This window comes from Astyanax mexicanus, chromosome 21 (assembly GCF_023375975.1).
Source record: "Astyanax mexicanus isolate ESR-SI-001 chromosome 21, AstMex3_surface, whole genome shotgun sequence".
Classification (NCBI taxonomy): domain Eukaryota; kingdom Metazoa; phylum Chordata; class Actinopteri; order Characiformes; family Acestrorhamphidae; genus Astyanax; species Astyanax mexicanus.
Genome location: NC_064428.1, coordinates 16,127,212 through 16,141,791, shown reverse-complemented (window position 1 = coordinate 16,141,791; position 14,580 = coordinate 16,127,212). Strand labels below are relative to the sequence as shown.

The 14,580-nt window shown below is 39.3% G+C and overlaps 1 protein-coding gene across 1 annotated transcript; it reads left to right on the top strand.

The window, feature by feature from the left end:
* Window positions 1-3,837: 3,837 nt before the first annotated feature.
* Window positions 3,838-14,010, top strand: plk1 (polo-like kinase 1 (Drosophila)). The gene is made up of 11 exons (XM_007238135.4): window positions 3,838-4,530; window positions 5,976-6,144; window positions 6,237-6,381; window positions 6,648-6,741; window positions 7,400-7,622; window positions 8,163-8,223; window positions 10,131-10,231; window positions 10,332-10,409; window positions 11,527-11,681; window positions 11,918-12,100; window positions 13,043-14,010. Exons 1-11 carry the CDS (start codon window positions 4,168-4,170, stop codon window positions 13,259-13,261), a joined length of 1,791 nt encoding a protein of 596 aa, XP_007238197.1. The 5' UTR covers window positions 3,838-4,167; the 3' UTR covers window positions 13,262-14,010.
* The last annotated feature ends 570 nt before the right edge of the window (window positions 14,011-14,580 follow it).

Here is a 14,580-nt window from a genome sequence, read left to right as displayed (position 1 = left end):
ATAGAGTAAGGGCCTTGGGGGAACCGGTCATAAATTTATAAAACGAACTAAGTTTTTTGAAGTTTATAGAATTAATATCTTACCAGGGATGGTCATGCCAACAGAATCATAACAGTAATTAGGTTGTTTTTCCTCTACCAGCACTGGAATACTATTGCTTTCAACTGAAAAGAAAAAAATCATAAGACTGACACTTAAAACAAATCTTTTTTGAGCGGCTGCCCTGTTGTATAAAGCAAATGTCATCAGTAGTGAAGAAAAGTATTTCATCAGCCCAACTCCAAGTATCTGCCCCAAAGCAGTTGTGACAGGTAGAGTTTGCCAAAAGTGGTTGAAATCTGGTACTAGAAGAGACTTGTGCAACGCTGCTTTAGGATGTGAACAGACATGTTTACAACAAAGCTAGTAATGACTGAACTCTCCATATTGGCCAGACTCAGTGGGTTATGAGGCATAGAGCAAGATCTCACTCACTGCACTGCATAAAAACATAATCTGGGTTAATGGAGTGTATGTTTACCAGCATCAGGAAAATCTGCAAAGACTAAAATCAAGAAGAAAGTTAGTGGTCATTCCTTTTTTTAGGCTACTGTAAACAAAACAGCATTTTAGATGTGCAACACATTCCAGAATTAAAATTGTTACATGCCTTAAAACTTAACTATGCAAAAAAAAAAGGCTTATATTAAGTTAGAAGCCATGGGTGAGTCTAAGCTCTAGGTTCTGAGCACCTAATGAACACAGCCTCACTGCACAGGAGGGGTGCGTGTTTCATATCAAAAGAAATTCCTTTAGATTCAAATCAGACACACAAACTATTATGCACAGAGGACATGTGTTACTTTCATTCTAAAACATGTATTCACCAAATGCACGCACACACACACACACACACACACACACACACACACACCAGGTGGGACATTACCTGAATCTTTTTCTGTTATTCTTTAACATTAATTAGCTGTTACACAAACAGGCAGTACTAGTCTAGCACACTGTCTTTAATATTAACACACAGAGCAACTAATGGCAGCAGAGCAAGTCTCTTGCACACACAACAGTGGACAGTGGCTGATAATCAGTCTATAGCATAAGCTAAATAATAAAAGTCTCAGATATTAACAGCATATAGAGTGCTGCTTAATTTTGTGTGTGTGAGAGAGCAAAATAAAAAGTTACTATTTGCACTGCATGGTATTTTCATTAATAAAATTCTGTTTAATAGTCAACTTTCTAAGATGTTTATATTTTTAGCTCATGAGACATAAACTTTAATCTGAGAAACAACAAAAACAATACTTTTTGCAGTGCTGGGTCAGCTATGCCACCAGTGGCATCAATGTATGTGGACTTGGAAGCATCTGGGGTGGACCACCACACAGTGGTAATGTGTTCTTTTCCAGAAGAAAGAATTCCATACTGGATCTGCAGGTAAGGCAAAATAGGATTTTGACACAACACCAATTATTTTATCTTCTGTATTGTTTAAATGTTGATGTTCTATAGAGACGTCTGTGCATTTTTAAACAAGACAATGAAAAAAAACACTTGCTGCACACATTATTACAAAACATGGTCATGGAAGAAGTGGGTATGGATACTGGACTGGCCTGGGTGCAGGCCTAACCTGTTAACAATAGATAGATCAATTAGAAACAGAAAAATGCAACAATGACTTTCTTGTAATGTTGTCAGGAAGAATGGGACAAAATACCACCTAAAACATTTAATTGCCTGGAATGCAGCACCTATAAGGAATTGCATTAATACAAAGCAGGTGTTACAGGCATGAAATGCAGGAATGGATGCATAGCCTTACCAAACATTAAACATCTTGGGTTCATTCTGTCTGCAATCAAATGAGATGAAAGTGAGAATAGAAGTAAAAAACACTGCATGTTTTGGGGGGGTTATGCATTTTACATACCATCTCAACTTTGTTTTAAATTAAAGGTTGTACATAGTCAGCAGGTAAACCTGTCAGACACCTGGACCCTCGTTACTGAAGTACCACAAGCTTGTGTGCACTCGTGCCTTCTGTTAAATCTGTACACCAATCACTGTGTTTCCAAGGAACCATCCATGACAACCATGATGTTTGTAGATCATGTCACTGTGGTCAACCTCCAAACCAAGAATGAAGAGTCTCCTTACAGAAAGGAAGTCAAGCAGCTGGTGTCTTGGTGCAGTCCAGGCCACCTGTTGCTGACCCCACAAATGACCTGATGTGGTGGTAGACTTCAGACACACTTACCTTCACTCCCCCTCTTCTGTGGATTTACATAAGTGTCTGGGCATCACCCTCTTCAAGGACCTGAAGGGGGATGGAACATGGTCTCCAGAGCGCAGCTTTGTGAGACAGCCTGAGCAAATTCCACTTGCCACAGACCCTAAGGACCCATCCCTACATAGCCATCATCATATTTATTTTCACATCATGTTCATTCATTCATTAAATCCTCTTTACTAGAATGAGACACATTCCAGTGCATTATCAGTATAGCAGAGAGGATGGCTGGGTGTATTCTGCCAAAACTTCAGTATTAAGATATCAGCAAGGTCAAGAAGTGCACTTGCAAGATTATATCTGTCCCCTCTTGTCCTGGTGACCCCCTCCTTCAAACACTTCCCTCTTGTAGAAGATTAAGAGCTATCAAAGCTAGCACAAATGCCGCTAACATGTCATCAACTGTAGAAAAAGACCTGGCAACTCTCTCTTTTTCATGCACAGTTTACAGCTTAAGTTAATGTATTATTTTCTTCTGAATATTTGTTAATAGCATGTGTATCTGTTCGTTCTGGACTGGGTTTTCCTACAGTGTAAGTAAGTAAGTAAGAACACAGATTATTCCTAACTCTCTCTCTCTCTCTCTCTCTCTAAGATTAACCTAATCCTGAGGTTCTGTTTAGACGACAGTATGGCACACATCATCATTCCATGCATGTGATTTCAAGAATATAATAATAATAATTTTATTATTCTAAAAATTTTAAATGGCCATTTATGTACATAAATGTAAAATTATAAATATTACTTTTTTCTTCTTTTTGTTTTGCTATTGATTATGGTCTATTTATCTTTAAGTAAACAAAACTAATCTTTAAAAAATTATCAATAATTAAAAAAAAGTTAAAAGTTATTTTATTGTATCAATAAATATTGTATGGTTTATGTGTTATACTGTGTTCTTATTATGTCTGTTTATTCATTGACAGACAAAAGTTACAACCAAAATATGTTACAAATACAGCACACGTTTTCAAAAAACTATATATATATATACATATACATTTTAATAATAACACATTTTAAATGTGTAATATTTAAATATATATAACTGAACAGACATAAAAGTGAAAATCATAGTTGTCAATTTCATTTCATGGATAAAATATTTTTTTTCCAATTTAAATGAATAGATAAAACAAGTAGCAAGTATCCTTACTGCAGTCATTATAATAAAATAAAATACAAAATGGACAATAAAATTATATATTTTATAGTGTTTAGTTTTGACCCATATCCTAAATGGGATCATTTCTAAAAATATTTGAATGGACACAGTTAAAGAATACTATATGATGTTTAACACATATATACAAAACCTTATTTTAATGAATGTAAACAACTGTTAGCTTTCGAGCCCTGAGGACTTTAATATACGACACATTTTAAAGCAGCACATCTCCCATGATCCTTTGCCGCTATCGCCTGGATTTCAAATCGCGAGAGCCAATCACAGGCGGGTCCGTGGCCACAGCCAATCAGAGGCGGTGCTCCGGCGAGAGCCAATCAGAGGCGGCGATAACGAATAAGGGCCGAATTTAAAAATGTTGTGTTGGTGCTGCGCTGAGAGACGCTGAGCGGGGACGGGGGTTGTAGAGAGAAGAAGCGGACAGGCGGACAATTTAGCGAGTTTCTGTTTAAAATACCCCGCTTACATTAACAGAAACTGGTGTACCCGAGTGGATTTGTGCTGGCTTGTGTGTTAAACCGGTTCAGGCGCGCTTAGTTCGGTTAGTTTTTATTCGAATTGCTCGGCCGGGCGGCTCGCCCTGTCTGTCCGGGTCTGAACTCGCTGTTTTCTGTTAGCAGTGTCGCAGAGATCCGTGTTTTGTTCGTGTTTCTCTTTAAATTAGCGTTATTTTGAGAGCGTATTCAGTATGAGCGCTGCAGTGGCGAAGGCGCCGAAGCCTTCGGTCAACGTAGACCCGAAGTCTGCGCCCCTGAAAGAGATCCCAGACATCCTGGTGGATCCGCGGACCATGAAGCGCTACATGCGGGGCCGGTTCCTCGGGAAAGGCGGCTTCGCTAAGTGCTACGAGATCACAGACATGGAGACGAAGGAGGTGTTCGCCGGTAAAGTGGTGCCCAAGTCTCTGCTGATGAAGCCGCACCAGAAGGAGAAGATGAGCACGGAGATCGCGATCCACAAGAGCCTCGACAACCCGCACGTCGTGGGCTTTCACGGCTTCTTCGAGGACGACGACTTCGTGTTCGTGGTGCTGGAGATCTGCAGGAGGAGGGTGAGTTATCCTCGCTTAGTTTAGCTGAGTGGGAGTAAAATATAAAGTGATTTTTTAAAGCTTTAGAAACACGTAATAACTGAGGCTAGCTTCACTAGCAAACTGGCTAATCTATCAAACCTAGCTTAAGTTAGCTGTCTCTCAGTCCTCACCAACGGTCGAATTCCTCAGTGAGGGTTAGTTAGCATTAGCCGGTTAGCTAACTGTTTGTTAGCTCTGAGAGGTGTGAAACCTCACTACTGTAAAGTTTAAATGTCATGAATATTATAACAGTGAGAAATTGGTGTCTGTAAGTGGGGTTAAAGTGTTTGTGGGTGTTTTTAAGAACCGTTTTGACCGGCTGTATCCGAGCCTCCTTTCCGAGATGTGGATTTTAAATGTGAGGATGTGACGTCAGAACCTCGACCGAGATGTTTGAAAATTTTCGTGAACTTTTTTTTCGCCCGTCAAAATCGTTAAATATAGTAAATAATGCTCAAGTTTCCACTTGAGAAGTATTTATAATACAGCATATTATAAATGCTATATGAAATACTTTTGTCTTGTTGGTGTTTCCTGCTGGTGTTTTCTCCTTTTTATTAGCTAACTTATCTGTTCTTCCTATTTATTATGTTTTTAACTAACCTAGATATATTGAGTTATATATATTTGCTGTTGTGGTGGAGTCGAAGTTGAACTTTAAGTCGCATTGTAATTTAGTAAAATGTAAAAAAAAATCACCATCTTTGTGCAGGGATTGTATGGTCATGAAAAACCTGGAAAAAACTTAAATATCAGTTTCCAGACCTAAATTAGTTTTGGAATACTAAAGAGAATTTTGAAAGTCATGGTCTACAAATCTGTTTCCATTTATGTATGGAGTATCTATTTCGAGCTAAGAAATGCCTCAGCTCAAAGTTTTTTTAAGTAATTTAGCCCTACACAGTAGAGCTTTTTGATTTTTTTTTTTGTTATTATAGTTTTGTAATTGTATTTTCTTTAGATGCATGTAAAAATACATTTAGGCTGTGTAACTCATGCAGTGGTAGGGTATTTTTTAAATAAAGTGTTTAGTTTTTACAGTAATGCATTTATGAACGTTTCCAGTTTTGCTGTAGATGCAGCAACTGGCTGGGGCACAGCCTTGACCTATTAGACACTTTTGACATGTTTAATTTCTTTTTTCTTTTAGAAACATGGAGAGAAATGACATTAGGTTATTTTATTTTTGCAGTTTGAAGGTGTAAAACATAGTTTTGTCAATTTCCATATCCCCTAAAGCTGCAAGTTTGTAACACGACAAGTTTTATTGTCAGGATTATATTTATCTTTAAGTAAGCAAAAACGTTAACACTATCAACAAGCTTTTTGTAATAGCCCTACAGCAGTGTCCCTATGCTGCTTCTTTGCTGATAATTATTTTATTATTTTAATATTTTTTTCCCCTTCCATTGTTCTTCTGTTAGTCTCTTCTGGAGCTGCACAAGCGCAGGAAGGCAGTGACTGAGCCTGAAGCAAGGTACTTCATGCGGCAGACAATCCAGGGAGTTCACTACTTGCACAACAACAGAGTTATTCATCGTGATCTTAAACTTGGAAATCTTTTTCTTAGCGATGATATGGAGGTGAAGATTGGTAAGCAGGCAAATTTGCTCACAACTTTTTGCCTAAAGTACAGTTCGACTTTACTCGTTACTTTATCCTATAACGCTTTGTTCTCTCCCAAGGTGATTTTGGTCTGGCCACTAAGATTGAATTTGATGGTGAGCGGAAGAAGACCCTGTGTGGCACTCCAAACTACATAGCCCCTGAGGTGCTGTGTAAAAAAGGGCACAGTTTTGAAGTTGATGTCTGGTCACTGGGTTGCATTCTGTAAGTCTGCTTCAGAATTTCTTGTGTTTTTACATTTTAAAAATGTTTATTGAACACTTTTTTTTTATATCCCAACATTTGTATGTACAAACAAAGCATATTGTTTCTCAGCATTGCTATTCTCATCATAAACTTGCATCATATCTGCAATTTTTAGGTTGTGCATGACTTCTGGCCACTTCACCATCACCATGACTTCACCATTATAGTGGCGTCTACAAGCAGGCTTTAAATTCACACATTACTAATCATAATGTTTCTGTTAGGTACACACTGCTGGTTGGTAAACCTCCATTTGAGACGTCATGCCTAAAGGAGACATATGTCCGCATCAAAAAGAACGAGTACTCTATCCCCAGGGTTGGTAACACTTCTAGTTCTTCACACTTTGATGCTTAGCTCCAGTTTGTGGCGGCTTCTAAAGGTTGTTTAAGGATTACATACGGTGCAACCCCGTAGTGTGCTGATGGAGAATAACAAAAAAGTTGGTGTCCTTAATGCTCACGTGTTGCTCAAGAACTTTGTTGCCACCTGAGGGGTCACCTGAGGTGATAATTGGCTTGGGTCTTCTGTATGGAAGTGATGTATGATATTTAATTTGCATGAGGGCAATGGGTTCTTTACCTTAAGGTACTGTTAGAAAACCTGTAGTTCCCAAACATTTGTGGATGTCCAAGTGACGTAAATTATGTTTTGGACATTACGAAAAATCAAGTAAACTTACTCCAGCTACAATGCTTGATATCTGAATTTTACAGAAGTCTACAAGGAGAGTGCTACACTAACACTGCTAAACAGCCAGTCTCGCAGAAATAATAAACGCTCCATTGCCCCGAAAAAGACAGTACCTAACAAAACCGCACCAGCCAGGAAAATTAGCTATGAGCTGTCTTGGCGTTAAACTACTTACTGACATCATTTAAAAAAAATATATTTAATTCATTACAATTTTTGATCTGATTGCTTGTTGGCATTACACTGACAATAACTTTCACTTTTTTTTTTCTTTTCTTTGTAGCAAATTAATCCAGTGGCGGCTTCACTGATTCGTCGAATGTTGCACGCAGACCCTACTCTCCGACCCTCAGTAGCAGACCTGCTTACAGACGAGTTTTTCACCTCGGGATACGTTCCCCTCAGGCTTCCTACCTCTTGCCTTACTGTGCCTCCCAGGTTCTCCATCGCCCCATCTAGTTTAGACCCTGGCCTGCTCCGTAGACCTCTCACTGCATTGAATACTGGTATGCTTGTCTTGTTTATTTTAGTGTGAATCGTGTGCCTTTAGGTTAAACAGTGAATGAATTTTTCTTCATTTTAGTTTAGCAGGTTAAAAAAAAATTAAAAACGGGGGTTCCTCACTTAAAAAAAAAAAAATTATAAATAGAATAAAAAAAACTATTGTAATATCAATTCTCAAAGTACATTGAATCATCATTAGTTATTAATCATAAAATGTGGGTGTGAGGGTTTTGCATAAGCAGCCATTGCAGCAAAACTTTTTCTAGTAGTGCCATACTTTTAAAGGTTTGTCCAAATACACGCCCATATTTACCACATTCCTCTTTATTCAAAATGCATTGCACTTCACTTGAAGAAACTGAGCTAATTATGTTGTGTGTTTAAAATGTGCATTAGGTCTGCTCTTTAAGCATTTACACTATGCTTTTCTGGGCATATCAAAACTCTATCTTGTTGCATTTTCAAAAATTACTACCCACACAGATTAGAAATCCAGTTGTATGGCTTCTTTTCTGACACCTTTTCTGCTTTATTATGAACAGATAGCCCAATTGAGAAGATGGGAAAAGGAGACCAGCCACAAAAGGAGGAGCTTCAGCAAAGGTAGGACTCCTACTGTTTCCTATTACAATGATTTTCTTTATTTACCCCACTTGTGTTGTACTTTTACCCCAAACTGTTGAACAATATACCCCTCTTTTGATTTAAACATTTGAATAATTGTCTTTTGGAAATAAATATTTGTAAATTAGTCAAATAAAAAGCAATATGGCAGAACAAGTGAAAAGAACGGATCATTTATATGGAACAGTACAGGTGCTGGTCAACGAATTAGAATAATTTGAAATAGTGCAATCATGAAATTCTTTGAATGCATTTTCTGTGCAGAAAGCAAATCAGGTGTTCGCCGCACCTGTCCTACTCGTTAGACTAATCACAGAACTGGTTACCTGGAAAAACAGTCTCAGTATTTTGTGGCTGCCCCCTTGGCTTGTATGACTGCCTGAAGTCTCCGCGGCATCGATTTGACCAGCTTGTCGCAAGTTTCCGCACTCACAGCTTCCCAGGCAGTGGCGATGTTCTGCTTCAGTTGGTCCAGCGTAGTAGGCTTTCTGTCGCGAATTTTCCGCTTGACGATGGCCCAAAGGTTTTCAATGACATTGAGGTCAGGCGAGTTGGCCGGCCATGCCAAAACTTCAAGCTGTTTTTTAGTGAACCAATCTTTGGTCTACTTTGCCGCATGAGCCGGTGCAAGATCCTGTTGAAATATGAAGTCTTCTTCGCCGAACTGTTCCTCAACAGTCGGAATCAGGAACGTTTCCAGAACATCTTGATATACGGCAGCATTGACAGTCTTCTTGAGGAAGCAGAGTTTCCCTACACCTCGAGCGGACATGCATCCCCAGACCATAACGCTCTGGGGAAACTTGACGGATCTTTTCACGCACTTGTGGTTGTAGGTTTCGCCACCACGACGCCAGACACGAGGACCTTGGTCACCGAAGGAGATGCAGAAGCGTGATTCGTCACTGAAAACCACTTTCTGCCAGTCTTCAGCAGTCCACTCGCCGTGTTCTTTGGCCCACTTCAGCCTTTTCTCCACTTGTTTCTTGTTCAGCATCGGTTTTACTGCTGGAACGCGAGATTTGAAGCCGAGTTCGCGCAGACGACGGTAAGTGGTTGATCTGGAGACGTCAGCGCCGGTCTGCTTGTTCCACAAGTCGGTGAGCTCGGAAGTGGACTTGAACCGGTTGCTGACTGCGATCTTTCTCAGCTGCTTGTTGTCGCGAGCAGAAGTTTTTCGGACGCCGGAACAGTTGGTGCGCTTGCTGCAGTTTTTCTTGAGAGCTTTGCAGACGGAAGACTGGCTGATGCCGAGCTGCTCAGCAATTTTAGTTTGGGTCAAGCCTTGTTGGCGAAGGGCTTGAATTTGAGCCACTATTCCGGTTGAGAGGTCGCGCTGCTTACCCATGATTGATTTTACAACTTAGAAATTCTACTCAACCCTGACTTTATACTGCACAGTGAACACTCTTCACAGAAAACAAAAATTCGAGCATTTATTCTAATTCAATGAAACGGTCTCTCCATTATTCTAATTCAATAAAACAACAGTGTCACAGTTAAATGGCCTAAATGGGCCTTTTGGAAAGCTCAGCTGAGCAAATTTTTTTCCAGGTAACGAGTTCTGTGATTAGTCTAACGAGTAGGACAGGTGCGGTGAACACCTGATTTGCTTTCTGCACAAAAAATGCATTCAAAGAATTTCATGATTGCACTATTTCAAATTATTCTAATTCGTTGACCAGCACCTGTACTGTGCTTTGCTGTTAAACACAATTGAGTTTTGGCTATTTGCATTTGCCACACCTTTTGCTTAACTTGATATTAAAATGAAAACATGCAAAAGATTTGGTATTTTGGTAAAAATTCACTGCTTCTCCAAAAGGATGGATGATTAACTGTTAAAGGTCTTCAGGTAATGAAGTATTTTTATTAACCATCTGCAGGGATGGACCTGAACAGCCTGACTCCCATTTGACTGACATGTTGCAGCAGCTGAACAGTGTTAACGCCTCCAGACCTTCAGAGAGAGATTTTGTAAGACAAGGTATAACAGATTTGCTGCAGGACTTCCTTGAAAATATTAACTAGCTGACTTGATTTAATCTAAATCTTACACTGCTGGTTTCTCTTTACTTTTCTAACAGAGGAAGCTGAGGACCCAGCCTGTATCCCCGTCTTCTGGATCAGTAAATGGGTTGACTACTCAGACAAATATGGCCTTGGTAAGAATTTGATACCCTAATGCTTGTTTAGCTGCAACCTTGCTAGACTGGGGCTTCTCAAACCCACTCTCTGGGGAGCTTCTGGGGTTCGTGTTTCACTTTTCCTTACATGAACAAACCTGCCTTACTGCAGGAGCTTGTTATTGAGGATAATTGGATGTGCTTGATTTAATAAGCCTTTGCACTAGGTGGATTCTTGTTCTGGATAGTGTAATCACCAGTAGGTGTAACACTTTTACAGTGTTTTTGGAAATTAGAGGTGGTCCAAGCTGAAACACATGATGCGCATATGTAAAATGGATAAAAACATGATGTTAAGGTAACGTACTCAGCAGAGCTTTCAGTATTTTTCTTTTTTGAACAGTGTTGTGCCACACTAGGGGTTTAGCCTCCGATTATGCCCACTGTCATTCCCCCAGACACATTTCCACACTTGGGTTTGCCAGGTAAAGACAACAGCACACAAATGTTGTAGCAGCCACAGTAATGAGTGAGCTAGCTATTTTTCTGCTGAACAGGTAATCACTGAGCTTCAGTAAAGTTGCTAACCATATCTAAATCATTTACAACCACCAGCATATTTGAGATCAGGTACAGACATGTCCTTGCTCGTCACTGGGTCAAGCTAACAACCGGTCTGAGAATTGGGTGGGCAGAGCACAGTGTTTTGGAAATTGAACTCCTGTAGCCATTTTCTTTGATTCACATTTCAACAAGAGGACAAGTATTGTTCCCCTTTAAAATGATGTTTACTCCCCCTTCAGCTTTCTGTTCACCTTGTGTATAGCATATTTATTAGTACGTCAGCTAGCTGGTATAGATGTGCTGCTTGGAGGTTAGGAGTTGGGTCCAGATTTGAGATCTCACTGTATGCCTTAAGCCTAAAATCGCTGTCTCAAACTATAAATCTTTGGGTTTTTTGGAGTTGTGTGTGTTTTTTTTTTTTTTTTTAAAGTTTGAAATCTTTGTGGATTGGTGCAAATTTCCTTTAAATATGTACTGTGCATACTGGGATATGAACCTGAACTCAAGTTCAGATTCAGGTTTCAGAATGAGCGTAGTCTCCAACTTTAAAATGGTTTTTATTTATTTATTTTCTCTATCCTCTGTTCTGTAGGGTATCAGTTGTGTGACAACAGCGTTGGAGTTCTATTTAACGACTTCACCCGCCTGATTATGTATGAAGATGGAGACAGTTTACAGTACATTGACCGCAATGCAGCAGAGTCCTACCTCAGTGTGCGCTCTTACCCTCCTGCCCTCTCCAAAAAGGTGAGGTTTCTAATGTGACCAGGAGATTGTTTTTTTTTTTTTTTTTTTTTTATCAAGTATGCGGTGCTAATTTTAATAATCTGCTACCACTTTAAGTGTAATAATATCGCTAAAACCCGTAGACTAAATCCAACTAGCACAGACCCAGCCAGGAAAAAATTGTGGTATAAAAATTCTGTAGTGAGCAAGCAAGTCTTTCCTTTCTGATGTATAGTTTTGTTTCCTCTGCTGTGTAGATCACACTGCTGAAGTACTTTAGGAACTACATGAGTGAGCACTTGTTAAAGGCGGGAGCCAACATAACTCCACGTGATGGTGATGAACTGACCCGCCTGCCCTACCTACGGCACTGGTTCCGCACCAAGAGCGCCATCGTGCTCAATCTGAGCAACGGGACCGTACAGATCAACTTCTTCCAGGTTAGTGTTGGTGCCACACCTTGTGGTGTTCCTCGTCGTTGTTCTTAAGTCCCTCGCTACTGACCAAAAATCATGCTAGCTTGTCCACATTATCTGGTCATGTTTTAGTTACCTTTGCTAGAATCTGAAGCCATTTTTGTTGTGCGCAACAGATTGCTAATCAATACTGCCCTGAATTTTTTTTTTTTTTTTTTTTTTTTTTTTTTTTCTCTTTCTCTTTCTTATTTCATCTAACAGTTATGTCACGTATCTATGTATTTGATTTCTGACCAAAGACCATATTTGCGTATGCAAAAGGGAGGCAAATTCTGACAGAGCAGGAATTCGGCACAACACCTGGCAAAGCAACTCGCTGAACTAAATTACCAATATTTGCAAACCAATTAATATGAAATATAACTAAATTGTGTGCATTAACATGTTAACATTGCCCACATTAGTCTAATTTAAAAAAATACATATGTGCTCACTTGGGCTACATTGGGCCACTAAAATCAACAGAAGTGTTGATTTGAGTCACTTCAATAAGTGGTATAAAAAGCAAATAAACATCTAATTTGGGGCATCCCTGCCCTGTCTGAACACATATTGTGATTGTGCAAAGTTTACGTCAAGGACAATGAGAATGACAATGAGAATGAAAAACTCCTAATGAACTGGCTGAGTGTAGCTACAGACTGTGGCTGCAGTTTCAAAGAAAAATAAAAACTTGGGTTGTGTAAATGGATGAATAAATTTTATTTATTTGGATATGGATTTATTTGGATATATTTGCATATTTTGTTTCACACAGCAGTCAAATTTCATTGCGACTAAACAAACTCATTTCACTTTCAAGTATAAATGCATGTGTATCATTCCAGTCTATCAGATTGACAGCTCTACCCCCCACCTCACCCTCTCCTCCTGGGTTCTAATTCAGTTTCCCCTTCTGAATTTCAGGACCACACAAAGCTGATCCTGTGTCCTCTGATGGGAGCCGTGACGTACATCAACGAGAGGCGAGAGTTCTGCACCTACAAAATGAGCCTGATCGAGGAGTACGGCTGCTGCAAGGAGCTGGCCAGCAGGTTGCGCTATGCCCGCAGCATGGTGGAGAAGCTCATGGCCTGTAAAAACACAGTTGCAGCAACCGCCACAGGGGCTAGCTCAGGACGCTAGTGCACACTGGAACTTTCAGTTTAATCAATATCCTCACATGACTGCAGATAGCTAGCCCATCAGACACGACGGCCATGGACTCAGTTGACTTCATGCTAAAGTGGACGGACCCTGTGACCTTTTTATAGGGGCCTCTGGACACTTTTTTTTTTTTCTCCCCTATTTCAGTCTTTTTCTTTGTTTACTATTCTCTCCCTTTTCTTCGCTCTTCACGGGTGAAAAAGCTAAATGTGACTGCTCACTATCTGCTGCATCATGTATATTGCTTTTCTACTTTGAGTGTTCTATTTTTAGCTGTTTGTCTTTGTTATTGTCTGTTCTTTGTATAAAAAGCTTTAGACATAAATATCAACAGGTTAATGAGATTTTATTAAACTGACCAATAATCCAAATGAATAAAGACCTTATTGTTAAAATACGGTTCCTTTTACGCAAAGGATTTTAATGTTAATTTTAAATAATAAAGAACACCTACAGAAGGCTTTGGGGACCAAAGGATTTTTCTTTGCATGGGTCACGTTATGGTTTGTATCTTAGAAGTACAACAGGTGCGCAGTTTCTTTTAACACTAATGGGTTAATTAGGTTCAGTCTTCACGTGGCACTTGGGTCATCATGACATTTGGATTGGTTCAGTTATTGCTAAACAATTATGGTGCCACTCTTTGTACAACATTTTAGAGGACTCCATTGCATGCTGTTGGTGTGAAATACAGTTTACTGTTAATTAATAAACCTACTGAGAACTGATTTATTTCCTTTTTATTTAGATTTATTTAGATTATATTTATTGTACAGATCAGAACCTTTCTTTACAGTGTTACTAATTGTTCAGAGAAAAAAAAAAACATTTCATTTAAATGCATTATCATACTCCACAGTAAATATGGATCAGATTAATTCACATAATGGAAGTGTAAACACCCCCAAGACTTGTTTTAAAACAAATTTCTTTCAAACCAATTTAGGAGATGGTCTGAGACATATATTACAGATTTTCAAATGTTCTGGCAGTGTGAACACGTGCATAAGTCTAAGACTCATCCTTCCAATAACTTGCTTATTTGGTCATATAGAGCAATCAGGTTTCAGTCAAACTAGAGGTGCATCTTGTCTAATGTGTGTGAATACATGTTGTGAAAATCTAATCTAATCCAGATAGAATCTGACTGCACTGTTTAGTCATACCTGCAAAGGATTATTTTTGAGTGGAACAGAGTTACAAGGTGTGTAGGTGAAATACTCTCACTAAGAATTGGGACAACCCTTCAAGAATCTGTAGGCGATCCTGCTGGGCTGATCTGATAGTAGTGAAGCACT